This window comes from Lepus europaeus, chromosome 4, assembly GCF_033115175.1.
Source record: "Lepus europaeus isolate LE1 chromosome 4, mLepTim1.pri, whole genome shotgun sequence".
Lineage (NCBI taxonomy): Eukaryota > Metazoa > Chordata > Mammalia > Lagomorpha > Leporidae > Lepus > Lepus europaeus.
In genome coordinates this window covers 108,783,629-108,796,117 of record NC_084830.1, presented here as the reverse complement: position 1 = coordinate 108,796,117, position 12,489 = coordinate 108,783,629, and the positions used below count along the sequence as shown (strand labels likewise).

General features: G+C 57.0%; 1 protein-coding gene across 2 annotated transcripts in view; it reads right to left on the bottom strand.

Moving 5' to 3' along the window:
- Positions 1-12,489, bottom strand: part of STK10 (serine/threonine kinase 10) — a 124,296-nt gene that overhangs the window by 24,808 nt on the left and 86,999 nt on the right. For both annotated transcript variants that reach the window (XM_062188686.1, XM_062188685.1), the window contains exons 5-9: positions 8,923-8,995; positions 7,734-7,928; positions 6,634-6,715; positions 4,537-4,671; positions 1,785-2,327 (exon numbers count right to left, since the gene is read on the bottom strand). In XM_062188686.1, the coding sequence (XP_062044670.1) occupies positions 1,785-2,327; positions 4,537-4,671; positions 6,634-6,715; positions 7,734-7,928; positions 8,923-8,995 (1,028 nt within the window). The remainder of the gene's footprint in view (positions 1-1,784; positions 2,328-4,536; positions 4,672-6,633; positions 6,716-7,733; positions 7,929-8,922; positions 8,996-12,489) is intronic.

The following is a 12,489-nucleotide window of genomic DNA, read 5'->3' as shown; positions in this document are numbered from 1 at the left end:
AAGCTTCTCAACCTGGGGCCAGAGTGCAAGTGCTGACGGGGCACTGCCAGCCTCCCGGAGGAGCTGCTGCACACGGGACCCTGGAAGTCCCCAGTTCTGGTTCCGATGCCAGCGTGCAGGCCTCCCCCATCCTGCCCACCGCCTCTGAGCTCTGGGCTGGTTTCAAAGGCCCTTTCTGGAGCAGCACAATCCTTCCTGCCTCTCCAACACAACCCTGGGGCCTTCCAGCCCCTGAGAAGGGAGGGAGCGGGCCCGGGTGGCTCCCAGCAGCAGATCTCTGAGCGATCAAAGCCTGTGCCAGGCCCGGCTCTCACCGCATGAGCGGCCTGCAGAGGGCTCTCGTTCCCTGCTGGCTGGGCTCCCCTCTCCTGCGTGCTTCTGCCCAGCGCGTCTGCCCCATCCTCCCAATTGACAGATGAGCAAAGATAGGCTCAGAGAATCCAGGAGCCAGCCGAGGGCCAAGAGGTGGGAAGTGGGGCGACAGTCAGACCCCAGGCTCTCAGCTCTGGGCCCCCCGTCCTGCCTGAGCACTGGTCCCCCCGCCCCCCGCCCCAGTGGGCTGTAGAGGGGCTGACGCCTTTCCCTGCCTGCCTGGAGGAGACCCCGGGTGTTGTTACTAAGCTCGTTGTCCGCCACCTGATCTCCCAGACAAGCTGGATCGTGGGGAAGGGACCGTGTCTTTCTGTTTCTCCTGGTGTTTACTCGGTGAGAAGCGCACAAGAGACTCAGAGCCTGTGTGCTAAGTGGAAGCGAGAGGGAGGGCGGTGAAGCCAGCAGGCCCAGCACTCAGTCCCACACAGAACGAGCCATCCCCAGAGGCGGCAGGACCGGCGTGGGCCGCAGCTCGTGCCCCCTTGTCCCTGCCACATAGTCTGTATAGAAGGGTGGAGTGCACTGTGCTGATTCCTTGCCGCCTGTGGGGTTTGGCGATGAAGTCCGGACAGCGAGCAGCTCCTGTGTCCTTGTCACATCTTTGTCTTGCATGCCTCTCTCCGGTTGTTCATAAAACGCCTTGCAGCTGTCAGAGGCCACGGCCACCCTCCTGGGGACAGCTTTCTGTAGTGCAGGTGTAGTCTCTCTCTCTCTCCCCTTTGGATTTTATTTATTTATTTGAGAGGTAGAGTTACAGAGAAAGGCAGAGAGAGAGAGAGAGAGGTCTTCATGCCCCAGTTGGCCGCAACGGCTGCAGCTGCGCCTATCTGAAGCCAGGAGCCCGGAGCTTTCTACTGCTTTCCCAGGCCACAGCAGAGAGCTGGATGGGAAGAGGAGCAGCCAGGACTACAACCAGCGCCCATATGGGATGCCGGTGCTGCAGGTGGAGGATTAACCTGTGCCACAGCACCAGCTCCGTCGCCAGGGTGATGGCCACATCATTTACATAACCACCTCTAGACCGGCCCCCAGCAAGGCATGCGAGCCTCGAGCCCGCCTCCTTCCGTGGAATCTGCCAGCCACCGGCGGGATCCGTGGCTGACCTCCAAACACGAAAACGCCCACTTCAAGAATCCTCCTTCCCAAAATGTCTCCGAACTTGGAAATGTAAACCCAGACCCCAGATCCACCGCTTGACGCTACCGAATCCCATTAAGAACCCAGACATTTGGCAGATTAAAGTCTGAATCCAACAAAAAGCAATTTAAAGCAGGCGCGGATCTCGTGCATGGCTCCAAACGGAAAGCAGGCGCTAAAGGCTTTGGGAAACTGAGGCTGAGCGGCAGCACCGCCCACCACCGCCCACCACGCCCCTGCTCCTGGCCTCGGCCCAGTGCGGGGTGGGGCATTACCTTGATGGACAGGGAGCCCGTCTCCTTGTTCAGGGCCAGGTCCGCTGACAGGGAGGTGCCGTAGTCCATGCTGTCGCAGGTGGACAGGCTGCCACTGTCCGAATCCCGCCTGGAAGAAACCGCCTGGGCTGGGGGCTCCAGGCTGCCGTTGGCCAGCTTCTCGCCGCCCAAGGTCTCCAGGGCGCTGCTGTTGGGCCGGCTCTGGCCAGCCTTCTGGGACCTGCTGGCCGCCAGGCCGAGGTCCCCACCCTGATCGGTGACTCGCTTCTCTTCCGCCACCTGAATTCTCGCATCCATGGACACCGGCCGGGACTTCCGCAGGGACACGGGTGCCGCGAGGCCCTTGTCGCCGGCAGGGGACCCCTCTGGGGGGCCGATGACTTGGAGGGCCTTGTCCCCAGAGGGCTGGTTGCAGGGTCCGTTCACACTGTCCTGAGGCTGGCCAGGTGGCCGCGGGGCGGAGGACGATGCCGGGAGGAGCTTGTCGGCATTGAGGCTCAGCTGAGTCAGCCCAGCAGAGTCCTGAGTGTGGTTCCCCAGCGTCTGAAAGGAAAAGACAGTCAAGGCCATGGTGTTGTGTGCCCAAGGCCAGAGTCACAGGTGCAGTGGGGCTGCAGAGTCTGATGCCCACAGCGTGCAGTGGACCAGGGTATCCCTCTAAGCCGCAGTCCTCACCATTCCCCACTGCCTGCCCAAAAAGAAAGCTACAACTTGGAGGACTCTTCTGACTGCCTCTAATCTTGGCCTCATTTCACAGCTGGTTTTGCTCCTGGAACAGAGGCAGCCATGGCCAGCTGGAGAGCCACATGCATATGGAAGGGGCAGCGGCTACTCTGTGCAGCCTACGGTGACCATGTGGAAAAAGGCCCCTGTGGTCAGACCCATGTCCCAGGACAAGTTGGCAATCTAGATTTTTACGTGACCCCTCTTGATTTGTAGGTGGTAACTATTTAAATTTTTTTTTAATTTCTAATTTATTTTAATTTGAAAGAGCTACAGAGAGAGATCTTCCACCTGCTGGTTTATGCCCTAGATGGCTACAACAGCCAGGGCTGGGCCAGGCTGGAGCCAGGAGCCAAGAGCTTCTTCCCACATGAGTGTCAGGGGCCCAAGCACCTGGGCCATCCTCCACTGCTTTTCCAGGCCGTTAGCAGGGAGCTGGATCAGAAGCAGAGCAGCCAGCTGGAACCATGCCAGCACTGTAGGTGGCTTTACCCGCTTTGCCACAATGTGGGCCCTGAAAAAAACAGGCCAATGTGGGGACTGGACGCAGCCTTCCAGGCACATTTGCTTGTTTTTGCGTGTGTGGGGGGGGGGGTGGTGGAAAGTACTAGAAGCACTAGTAGGGAGACACGGACATCCGGGTCTGTGGATGAGACATAGATGTCCAGCTCACTGAAGGAAACACGCCCAGGAGTGGCCACCTTTCTGGTCAGGAGGGGACACTGCCGTGCCTGGCCAGGCCCTCCCAGCGGCAATCCCCTCCTTTGCCTCCGCCCAGCCGCTGGCCTGAGCTTGGTGTTTCAGGTGCGCACTGCCCACTTTTAAACTTCATCTAGTGGAATCGCACTACCAGCTTTCTTCCGGGTCCTGCCAGCACCTGGTTTTTGACATTGCACACGGCAGCTAGCAGAAGCAGCTCCGATCTTGCCACCTGTCAACACCCAGAGCACTCAGATCGTATTCTCTCACCTCCACACCAACACCCAGCCCCTGCCTGAAACCCTCCCTTGCTCCCATCGACCTCAGGATGGGAGCCGCCTCCCATCTATGAAGGAGGAGGTCAGATAGGACGGTTTCCTCCTCTCTTCCCAGCGTAGCTCTGCTCTCTCTCTCCTCTCTTCCAGGAACCAAGCCCAGTGTGGTTCTCCTACTCCCTGCCCCTACCTGTCTCTGCCATCTCCCAGTTCTTCCAGCCATTTCACAGTGCAGACCTCAATGTTCCCATCTGTAAAATGGAGCCGTGGTCCCCCTCCCCGAGCCGGCATCTAGCACACGCAGACACGCCACGAGGGCCAGAGGTTGCTGTGCGGACCCTGCTTGCTCTCTTTGGGACTTTTCTTCACCCTGAGGGTTCACACCAGCCTCGGGCTCCCTCCCGGGATGGAATTACTCTTGAGTGAGCCGCTGTGTTGTTCACAGCACGAGGATGTGGGCCAACTCCAGCCCTGCCTCGTGGGCACATGGGACCATCTGGACAGCCCAATGCCCCTCCCTCGACAGCTGGACCAGCGATCAGAGTGGAATCCAGGCTGCAGATGCGTTATGATCGGCTCCGATGGCTCCTACCAGTTTAAGTTAGCTTCCCTTCCCAGGTGCAAATGGGTTACACCTGAGGCAAGACACGGGATCCCCCCGGCACTCCGGCCAGCCAGATGGGGGCCTGGGGTGGCCGGCACTACTTGGCCTGTTGCCCCGGCCCCTCCAGCCTCCTGGATCTGCCCCACAGCACAGCCTCAGCTTGCATGCAAGCTACAGAAGGAACTAGTCCGTTACTAACTTCTAAAAATTGGAAGATTGCATGTGAAAATATGGATCCCTGACCTCCCCTCCCTGGCCAGGGTGCAGTCTTCCAGAAGCCACAGCATGGAAGCCTGGGAACCTCTGGCTGGGGAGAAACACGCCCGCCCAGGCCCGTCGTGACCCTGCCCAGGCCCGCCATGACCCCGCCCAGGCCTGCTGTGACCCCGCCCAGGCCCGCCATGACCCCGCCCAGGCCCGCCATGACCCCGCTCCTCCCGGCCGGCCGTACAGAAGCGCTGTCCACGGCACCCTCCTCGTCGCCCTCGTCGCGCCCGTCTTCGATCTCCTCCATCACCTCGGCCTTGGCTTCAGCCACCAGCTCCCGTAGAGCCTTGTTACTGGTGACGCTGCTGACAAACGGGTGCTGACGGGGCAAGAAACACCTGGATTAGAACCGCTCTGGGACGGGGTGAGGCGGGAGAGGCTGTGGGAGCAGATCCCGGGGGGGGAGGGGGGCGGGCAGAGGAGGCCAGCTGCAGCCCCAAGCACACTGTGCACATGAACTTGGCAAAGGAAACCCAGAGGCAGCTCGGAAAGTCCTGAGTGTGGCGGAAAGAGAGCAAACCCAGCTCTGCTCCTCACCAGCTGTGTGACCCTGGGCCTGTCACTTACCCTCTCTGAGCCAGAGCCTCCTTGTCTCTGAAGTGGAGGCAATTAGGATGAACCCACAGGGAGGCCACGAAGGTGAAATTAAATAATGCACATGGATGAGCTGAGGCCAAAGCGGAGTTTGGCAGAGGGATTGCGTGTGTGTGTGTGTGTGTGCGCACGCGCGTGCAACACAGAAACAGCTGACGATCTAGACAAGAGCGGAGACAGGAGGGATGGGTTTAGGAAGGAATTAGACAAGGACCTGAGGTGCAGGCGGCTGTGATGTTAAAAACATCCGACGCACATCCTCGCCTGCTCTCCGCACTGTGCGAAGCAAGCCCCGGCCGCGTCTCACAGACGAGAATGCAGGAGGCACAAGATGAAACCAGCCAGGAGCCAGGGCGGGCACGGCGGATGCCAGAACCTGGGTGACTGAGCACCGGGAGTCACGGCCCGAAGGAGGCCTAGAAACGGAGCGATCATGAAGCAGCGAGGGCATACGCCACCCGGCTTGGGGCAGACACGGCTCCCGGAAGGAGGTGGGCACGGGCCGAGGTGCGGGCAGCTCTAGGCAGGGCTAAGATGCGGGCTGGGCCCCGCTCTGCCACTTGAAGCCAGGTGGCCCTGCGCTGAGCCCCAGCGTCCTCCACTTTAGCGGGTGATAAAGCTCTACCCTCCCTACGAATCCTAGGCAGGACATTCGGTCCAAGCCTGGAAGGGAAATTCCTGGCTCAGGCGGAGGCTCAGGGCTGCTACGCGGGGACAGAGGACAGCTGGCCTGGCCCCGTGGAATGTCCCGGAAGCCGGATGTATCGGGGCAGGAGACGAAAGGCCCCAAGCGGCTTGGGGCTCTGGCATCTGACAGCAGCGGCAGCCCCGCCCCGACGGCGCCCAGCGCAGCTCCAGGGCTCAGACACGCTGTAGAAATCTGGAGCAACCACCGTGACCCCCTCAACACTTCATTTTGCATCCTGGTTCCTTTGCATTTTTAACAAACAAACAGATTCCATGCCTCAAGCATTTCTCAGCACGGTGCTTAGCAGCAAAATTAAAAACAATTTTTTTTTGAACTCTGCTGTGAACACCCCAGCAGCTGCCCGCTGTAGAACTCCAGCAGGAGCCCTGGTAAAGGATGGCTCGTAGCTACCCCCGATATTGTTTAAATAAACATTGACTTGTTGGTTTGAAAGGCTCAGGCTTGCAGGAACCTAGGTGCCCCCTCCACGACCAAGAGAAATGAGCAGGGCGGACAGGGCTGGACCCTCGGCGGGCCTCTGGACACTGGGATTCGGAACCGGACTCCCAGGGAAATGACAAGAATGGCCCACTCCACCTAAACGCTTGTAGGAACACTGGCTTGGGCAGAGCCCCTGCCTTCCTGCTGGAGTCAGCGCCTCGGGTGGGTGCCAGGCAGGAGGTGCCCCCTCCCTGTCATTGGCCATGCTCCCTCCCCTCCTGAGGGCATCTGCCACGGCCAGCCCCTCCCAGGCACCCCTGAGCCACGCACGCACTGGCTCCTCTGCCACCTGCCTCTCCCCCTAGAACATGTGCCCCTGTGTCGGCTGCAAAGCTTCATGCCCCAGGCGCCCCCAGCACAGGACCCAGGGACGACCGACTGCTGAGTGACCCACCGAGCATGCCGTGTGGCCTGTGTCCCACGCAGAGGGTCCTGCGCCCACCACAGCAAAGGCATGGCGGGGAGCACAGCCCCACCCAGCAGAGGGGGTGCACTCACCTCCAGCAGCTGGGCTGCACTGGGCCGGGTCTCCGGGTTCTTGTCCAATGCTACCTTCAGGAAGTCTCGGAACTCCACAGACCTGCGAGGACACGTGTCCGTGGTGAGCTCGGAGCCGAGAAAAGTCCCCAAGGACATCACGAATTCCCTCCTCCCCAGGAGTCTCCTGCTTCACAAACCCGCACCTCAGAGGACAGAGAGGGCTGTTGTGGGCTGAAACAGCAGGGGTGGTGGCCCTGAGCAACATCCTTCTATGGCCATCCAAGAAGAGGGGTGCTTGCCCAAAGCCACACAGGTTACGGCAAGGCTGCAGTTTGGACCCAAGCCCCAGTCTGCTTAGTTTTTTAAATTTGTATTTTATCGGAAAGGCAGAGATGGAGAGAGAGAGAAGAGAGTGATCTTCCTCCTGCTGGTTCACTCCCTACATGCCTGCGACAGCCAGGGCTGTGTGCAAGCCCGGAACTCAGTGGCGGGGAGGGGTCTTCCACGTGAGTGCTGGGGACCCAAGTTCTCCCCTGCTGCCTCCCAGGGTGCACACTAGCAGGAAGGTGAGACGTGAGCCCAGGGATGGGATGGGACAGACCCAAGTGGTACCTTACCCACCACACCCGACTCCTGCCCCGCAGGCCGCCAGTCCTCAGCCCAGGGTTGTCCCAAGTGGCTGCTGGGCTGACCTGAGGCTCTTCTTCCCCCCCGTGAGATCTGGTGGGCACCTGGTCTGCCTTGTCAAGAGGATAAGGCTAGGGCGGTGGGGGGTGCAGTTGGAGTCCCGGCTGCTCCACTTTCAATCCAGCTCCCTGCTAATACATCTGAGAAGGCCACGGATGAAGGCCTGAGCACTTGGGCTTCTGCCATCCGTGTGGGAGCCTTGGATGGAGTTCCAGGTTCCTGGCTTTGGCGTGGTCCAGCCCTGGCCACTGTGGCTATTCGGGGAATGGACCAGTCGGTGGAAGATCTCTCTCTCTATATGTATATGACTCTGCTTTTCCAATTAACAAACAGCATAATGGCACAAGACAGGCATGGGGGGCTGGGGGAGCTCAGAAGAGACTGGACAGTGCCGCCGCCCCAGGCCTCCCGCGGGCGCCCTTGCTTCTCACCACTTGGAGGGCGTGAGCAGCGTGGGAGGGTCCGACTTGGCGATCTTGAGTAGGACCCGCATGGGGTTGAGCTCATGGTGTGGGGGCTCGATCTGGGCCATCTCGATCAGCGTGATGCCAAGGGACCAGATGTCAGCTTTGTAATCGTACGGGGTGTCCTTCATGGTCTCGCACAGCACCACTTCGGGGGCCATCCTGAACCAACCAAGGGACAACAGAGGGCTCAGAATCAGGCCTCCAGAGGCATTTTTGGGAGACTCAGGTTCAAGGGCCACCACCAGCCAAGGTCAGGAGTTGGCAGCATTCCCCATGTTCCTTACAACCGTCTTCACCCGGGCTCGCCAGCCCTGTCCTGCTGCAGTTGCTGACTCCTACCACAAGATGGCAGCATCAATCCAGACCTCAGTGTCCTGGGGAGGGGAGGTAGGGTGGAGGGAGGAAGTGGTACAGAAGGGGTGAGAGAGAGAAAAACAGTTAGCAGTAGTGAGCAAGCAAGAAGGGAGCCCAAACTCCACCACGGCACGTGACGCACAAGAAAAAAACTGAGAAAACACAACACAGTAGAAAGCAACTAGAAGTCAGATGGAGCAAGAGCTTGGCTTTTAAATAGTTTTGGAAAAGTATGGAATAGGACAGACCAGGGAAATCAGAGAGACTTCAAGAGGAGAGGACTTGAACTTGACCTGCTCATCTTCATAAAACTCAGCCTGGTGCTCAGCACAAAAGTGTTGAATAAGAAGAACCAAGAACTGAACCATCCTCTGGGGCTCCTGCTGAGTCGTTATGAATGGAGCACTTCCCATGTCACCCCCGCAGGGATGCCATGAAGTGGGTGGGACAGGGGGTCTTCAAAGAAGCCCATGGAAAATGCAAATAATGAAAAACCATGCTTGACTTCAAACTTTTTTCTTGCACCAAAGTAAACTCACCTGATGCCATCTTCCCATGCATTTTTTGAAAAGCCCCTTTGCATTGCCTCCCTAACTTCACACATGATAACAGGCAGAGGGAAGGTAAGTGGCTTGTGCAGTCTCAGGACTGGTAAGCTTCAGAGGCTGGGCTCACCCCGGCAGGTGGCCCAGGGCCCTGGTCTGCCGGCCTCTCCCCCACTACAGTGTCCGGAGGCCATGCTGGTGTAGGTTTAACGTTCGGTCCGCGTCCAGTTTCCAGAAGAAGCTGCGTGACTCACCAGTAAGGCGTTCCGATGAAGGAATCTCGCTTCTGCAGAGTCTTCAGATTCTTGGCAGACACCCCAAAGTCAGCTGCAAGATAAAATCTCAGCTAGAGAATGGGCCGAGCATTCCACCACCCACAGCCCCAGGCACGGGCCAGGGATGCATATTCCAAATCCAGCAACAGATGCTCCTCTCCAGCCAGCCAGAGGCCTCTGGACACCCCACCTGCTGCTGTAAGGGTGCGCTGAGATGGGGCGCTTCCCTACCTGCTGATGGCAACAGGAAGCAGCAGGTGCCCTTGGTAAATCGCAAAAAAAAAAAAAATATTTAAAATGTCTGTACTCCTTTGATCCAGTAATTCCAAATCTAGCAATCTAATGAAAGTTTTACACACACATACACAGAATAACCAAAGAGATTTCCAGAAAATTGTTAGGAATGTAGGTTCTTTAAAACATTTATTCATTTTTATTTTTTTAAAGAGCAACAGGCATAGAGAGAGAGAGAGAGAATCTTCCACCTGCTCGTTCACTCCCCAGTGCCTGCAGCAGCCCAAAGCTAAGAGCCAGAAACTTCATCTATGTCTCCAAAGTAGGTGGCCAGGGACCCATGTACGGGAACCATCACACACGGCCTCCCAGCCGGCACATTAGCAGAGAGCTGGCCTCCACCCAGCACTCCACTGTGGGATACAAGCATCCCAAGTGGCAGCTGCACCCCTGCACTGCACCACTAGTCCTAAATAGCTTGGGATATAAAAACCATTACGCATCATGATGTTCATCAAAGCGCCATTATAGCAGTCACACATCTGAAACAACCGTAATTGTTTAACCACCATTTTAAAACTTTCTATGTACAATACATAATACATTCCGTGTTTTCCTAAAAGTGTATCACACACACAGAGCGAGGTAAATCAGGGAAACAGAGAGGTAAGAAAGATCCACGTGATGGAACATTCTACGTCTTTAAAATTCATTTTAAAGTGTTTTTTTTTTTTAAACATACAATGTTTTACTTGTAGAGTGGCCAGCTACTAGTTACATTACAACCTGAAGATCCTGTGTGGTCACAGCTGGGCCCTCCGAAATAAGGGCAAGACCAGACCCAGTGCCAGGGAGGAAACCCACTGCATTGCTTAAGCAGCTGGGGGGGCGGGGGCAGACATTCCTATAACCTTGCAGGGATGCACGTGGTGACTTTCAGGATAACGAGAAGCCAGCACAAGGTACCTGCGAGCACACACGCAGCACTGCAGCCTGCCTTCCACACCCCTGTGAAGACCGTGCAGGGCTCCTGCTCTGGAGGCGAGCCTCGCCTTAATTAATCAATAAACTGGGTGGGTGCTGTGGCGTAGAGGGTGAAGCCACCGCCTACCGCATAGGCATCTCGTATGGGCGTCAGTTTGAGTCACCGCTGCGCCACTTCCGATCCAGCTCTCTGCTAATGAACCTGGGAAAGCAGTGGAAGATGGCCCAAGTCCTTAGGCCCCTGCACCCGTGTGGGAGACCCTGAAGAAGCTCCTGGCTCCTGGCTTCCACCTGGTCTAGTGCCAGCTATTGTTATCACCAGGAGAGTGAACCAGCAGATGGAAGACCTCTCTCTCTCTCTTTGTCTCTCCCTCTCTTTAACTCCGACTTTCAAATAAACAAATCTTTAAAAATAAATAAAATGTCTTTGATAGAGCGTGTTGCTTTCATGGCTCAAAAACAAATGCATAAAGCAAAGGCCTTTTGGCTTTGTGGGTTTTTGTTTTTCCTCTCTTAAGTAAGGCCCAGGATGTGGTGAAAGAGAGCTTCTTCACGCGGTGCTGTGGGAGCGTTATGGGTGTGAGCGTAAGCAGGGCATGTGGCCATGGACACGCTGCACGGCCCCAGCCAGGCCACACCTGAGCAACCTGACCATTGCAGGGCGACTCCGGCCCAGGAGCAGGCCCACGCCTGGCTGCCTCCTCGATCAGACAATCAGACACACACACACACACACACGCACACGCACACGCCCAGCCAGGCTCTCTTAGGAGAAACATGGAAGTAATCTCGCTTCTGGGGAATATTTAAGGATACACAGGAAATGTGCTAATACGATTCAACTTATACAAACAAAGTAGGCGTGAGCACTGACCTAAAGATTAAGACACTGGTGAGGAGGCCCCCTCCCCGACCCCGCAATGGAATGCGGGTTCAACTCCTGGCTCCAGCTCCTGGTTCCATTCTCCTGCTAATGTGGACCCCGGGAGGCAGCAGGTGAGTCCCTGCCACCCATGGGGGAGACCTGGAATGACTTGGGGGAGTCTGGCCCAGCCCCGGCTGTGTGGGCATCTGGGGAGCAGAGCAGTCGACGCAAGTGCTCTAATTCGCTCGCTCTCTCCCCTACTTCCCTCTTCCTCTAATTTTAAACAATTAAAAAACAGGCTAGACTACTCTATGAATGCAACAGCTTTTCTTTTTTTTAAGATTGTATTTGTTTATTTGAAAGTCAGCATTACAGAGAGGCAGAGAGAGAGAGAGGTCTTCCATCCGCTGGTTCATTCCCCAGATGGCCACAACGGCTAGAACTGTGCCAACCTGAAGCCAGGAGCCAGGACCCTCCTCCGGGTCTCCCACGTGGGTTCAGGGGCCCAAGAACCTGGGCCATCTTCTACTGCTTTCCCAGGCCATAGCAGAGAACTGGATTGGAAGTGGAGCAGCCGGGACCCGAACCAGCACCCACACGGGATGCCAGCACTGCAGGCAGCAGCTTTACCCGCTTATGCCCCAGCACCGGCCCCTCAATAGCTTTTTTTTTTTTTTTTTTTGACAGGCAGACTGGACAGTGAGAGAGAGACAGAGAGAAAGGTCTTCCTTTTGCCGTTGGTTCACCCTCCAATGGCTGGCGTGGCTGGCGCGGTGTGGCCGGCACATCACGCTGATCCGAAGCCAGGAGCCAGGTGCTTCTCCTGGTCTCCCATGCGGGTGCAGGGCCCAAGCACTTGGGCCATCCTCCACTGCCCTCCGGGGCCACAGCAGAGAGCTGGACTGGAAGATGGGCAACCGGGACACAATCCGGTGCCCTGACAGGGACTAGAACCCAGGGTGCTGGCGCCGCGGGCGGAGGATTAGCCTATTGAGCCGCCTTAATAGCTTTTTATAACATGCATTTTCCATAAACTCTTTAAAGATCCCTCTAAGCTTAGGTTTCAAATGATTCTGCACCAAAATACACTTTATCTAACTCTGCTTTCCACGACCTTTCTGAAGTGCCGTGGCGTTTACATATAACCTACACACAGCCTCCTGTACGCTTCCATCATCCCCACGGTAACTTCAACACCTGATGCAAGGTGAATGCTATGCAAATGGGGGATAACGACAAGGAAAGAAGTCTGTACGTGTTCAGTAAGGTGAACTTCTTTCCAAAGAAAGGGGCCGAGGGGCCGGCATTTTGGCACAGTGGGTTAAGCCTTCGCCTGCAGTATCAGCATTTCCTATGAGATCCCCAATTTGAGTCCTGGCTGCTCCACTTCCACCCCCAGATCCCTGCTAATGCACCTGGGAAAGCAGCGGAGGACGGCCCAAGTGCTTGGGAGCCCCAGATGG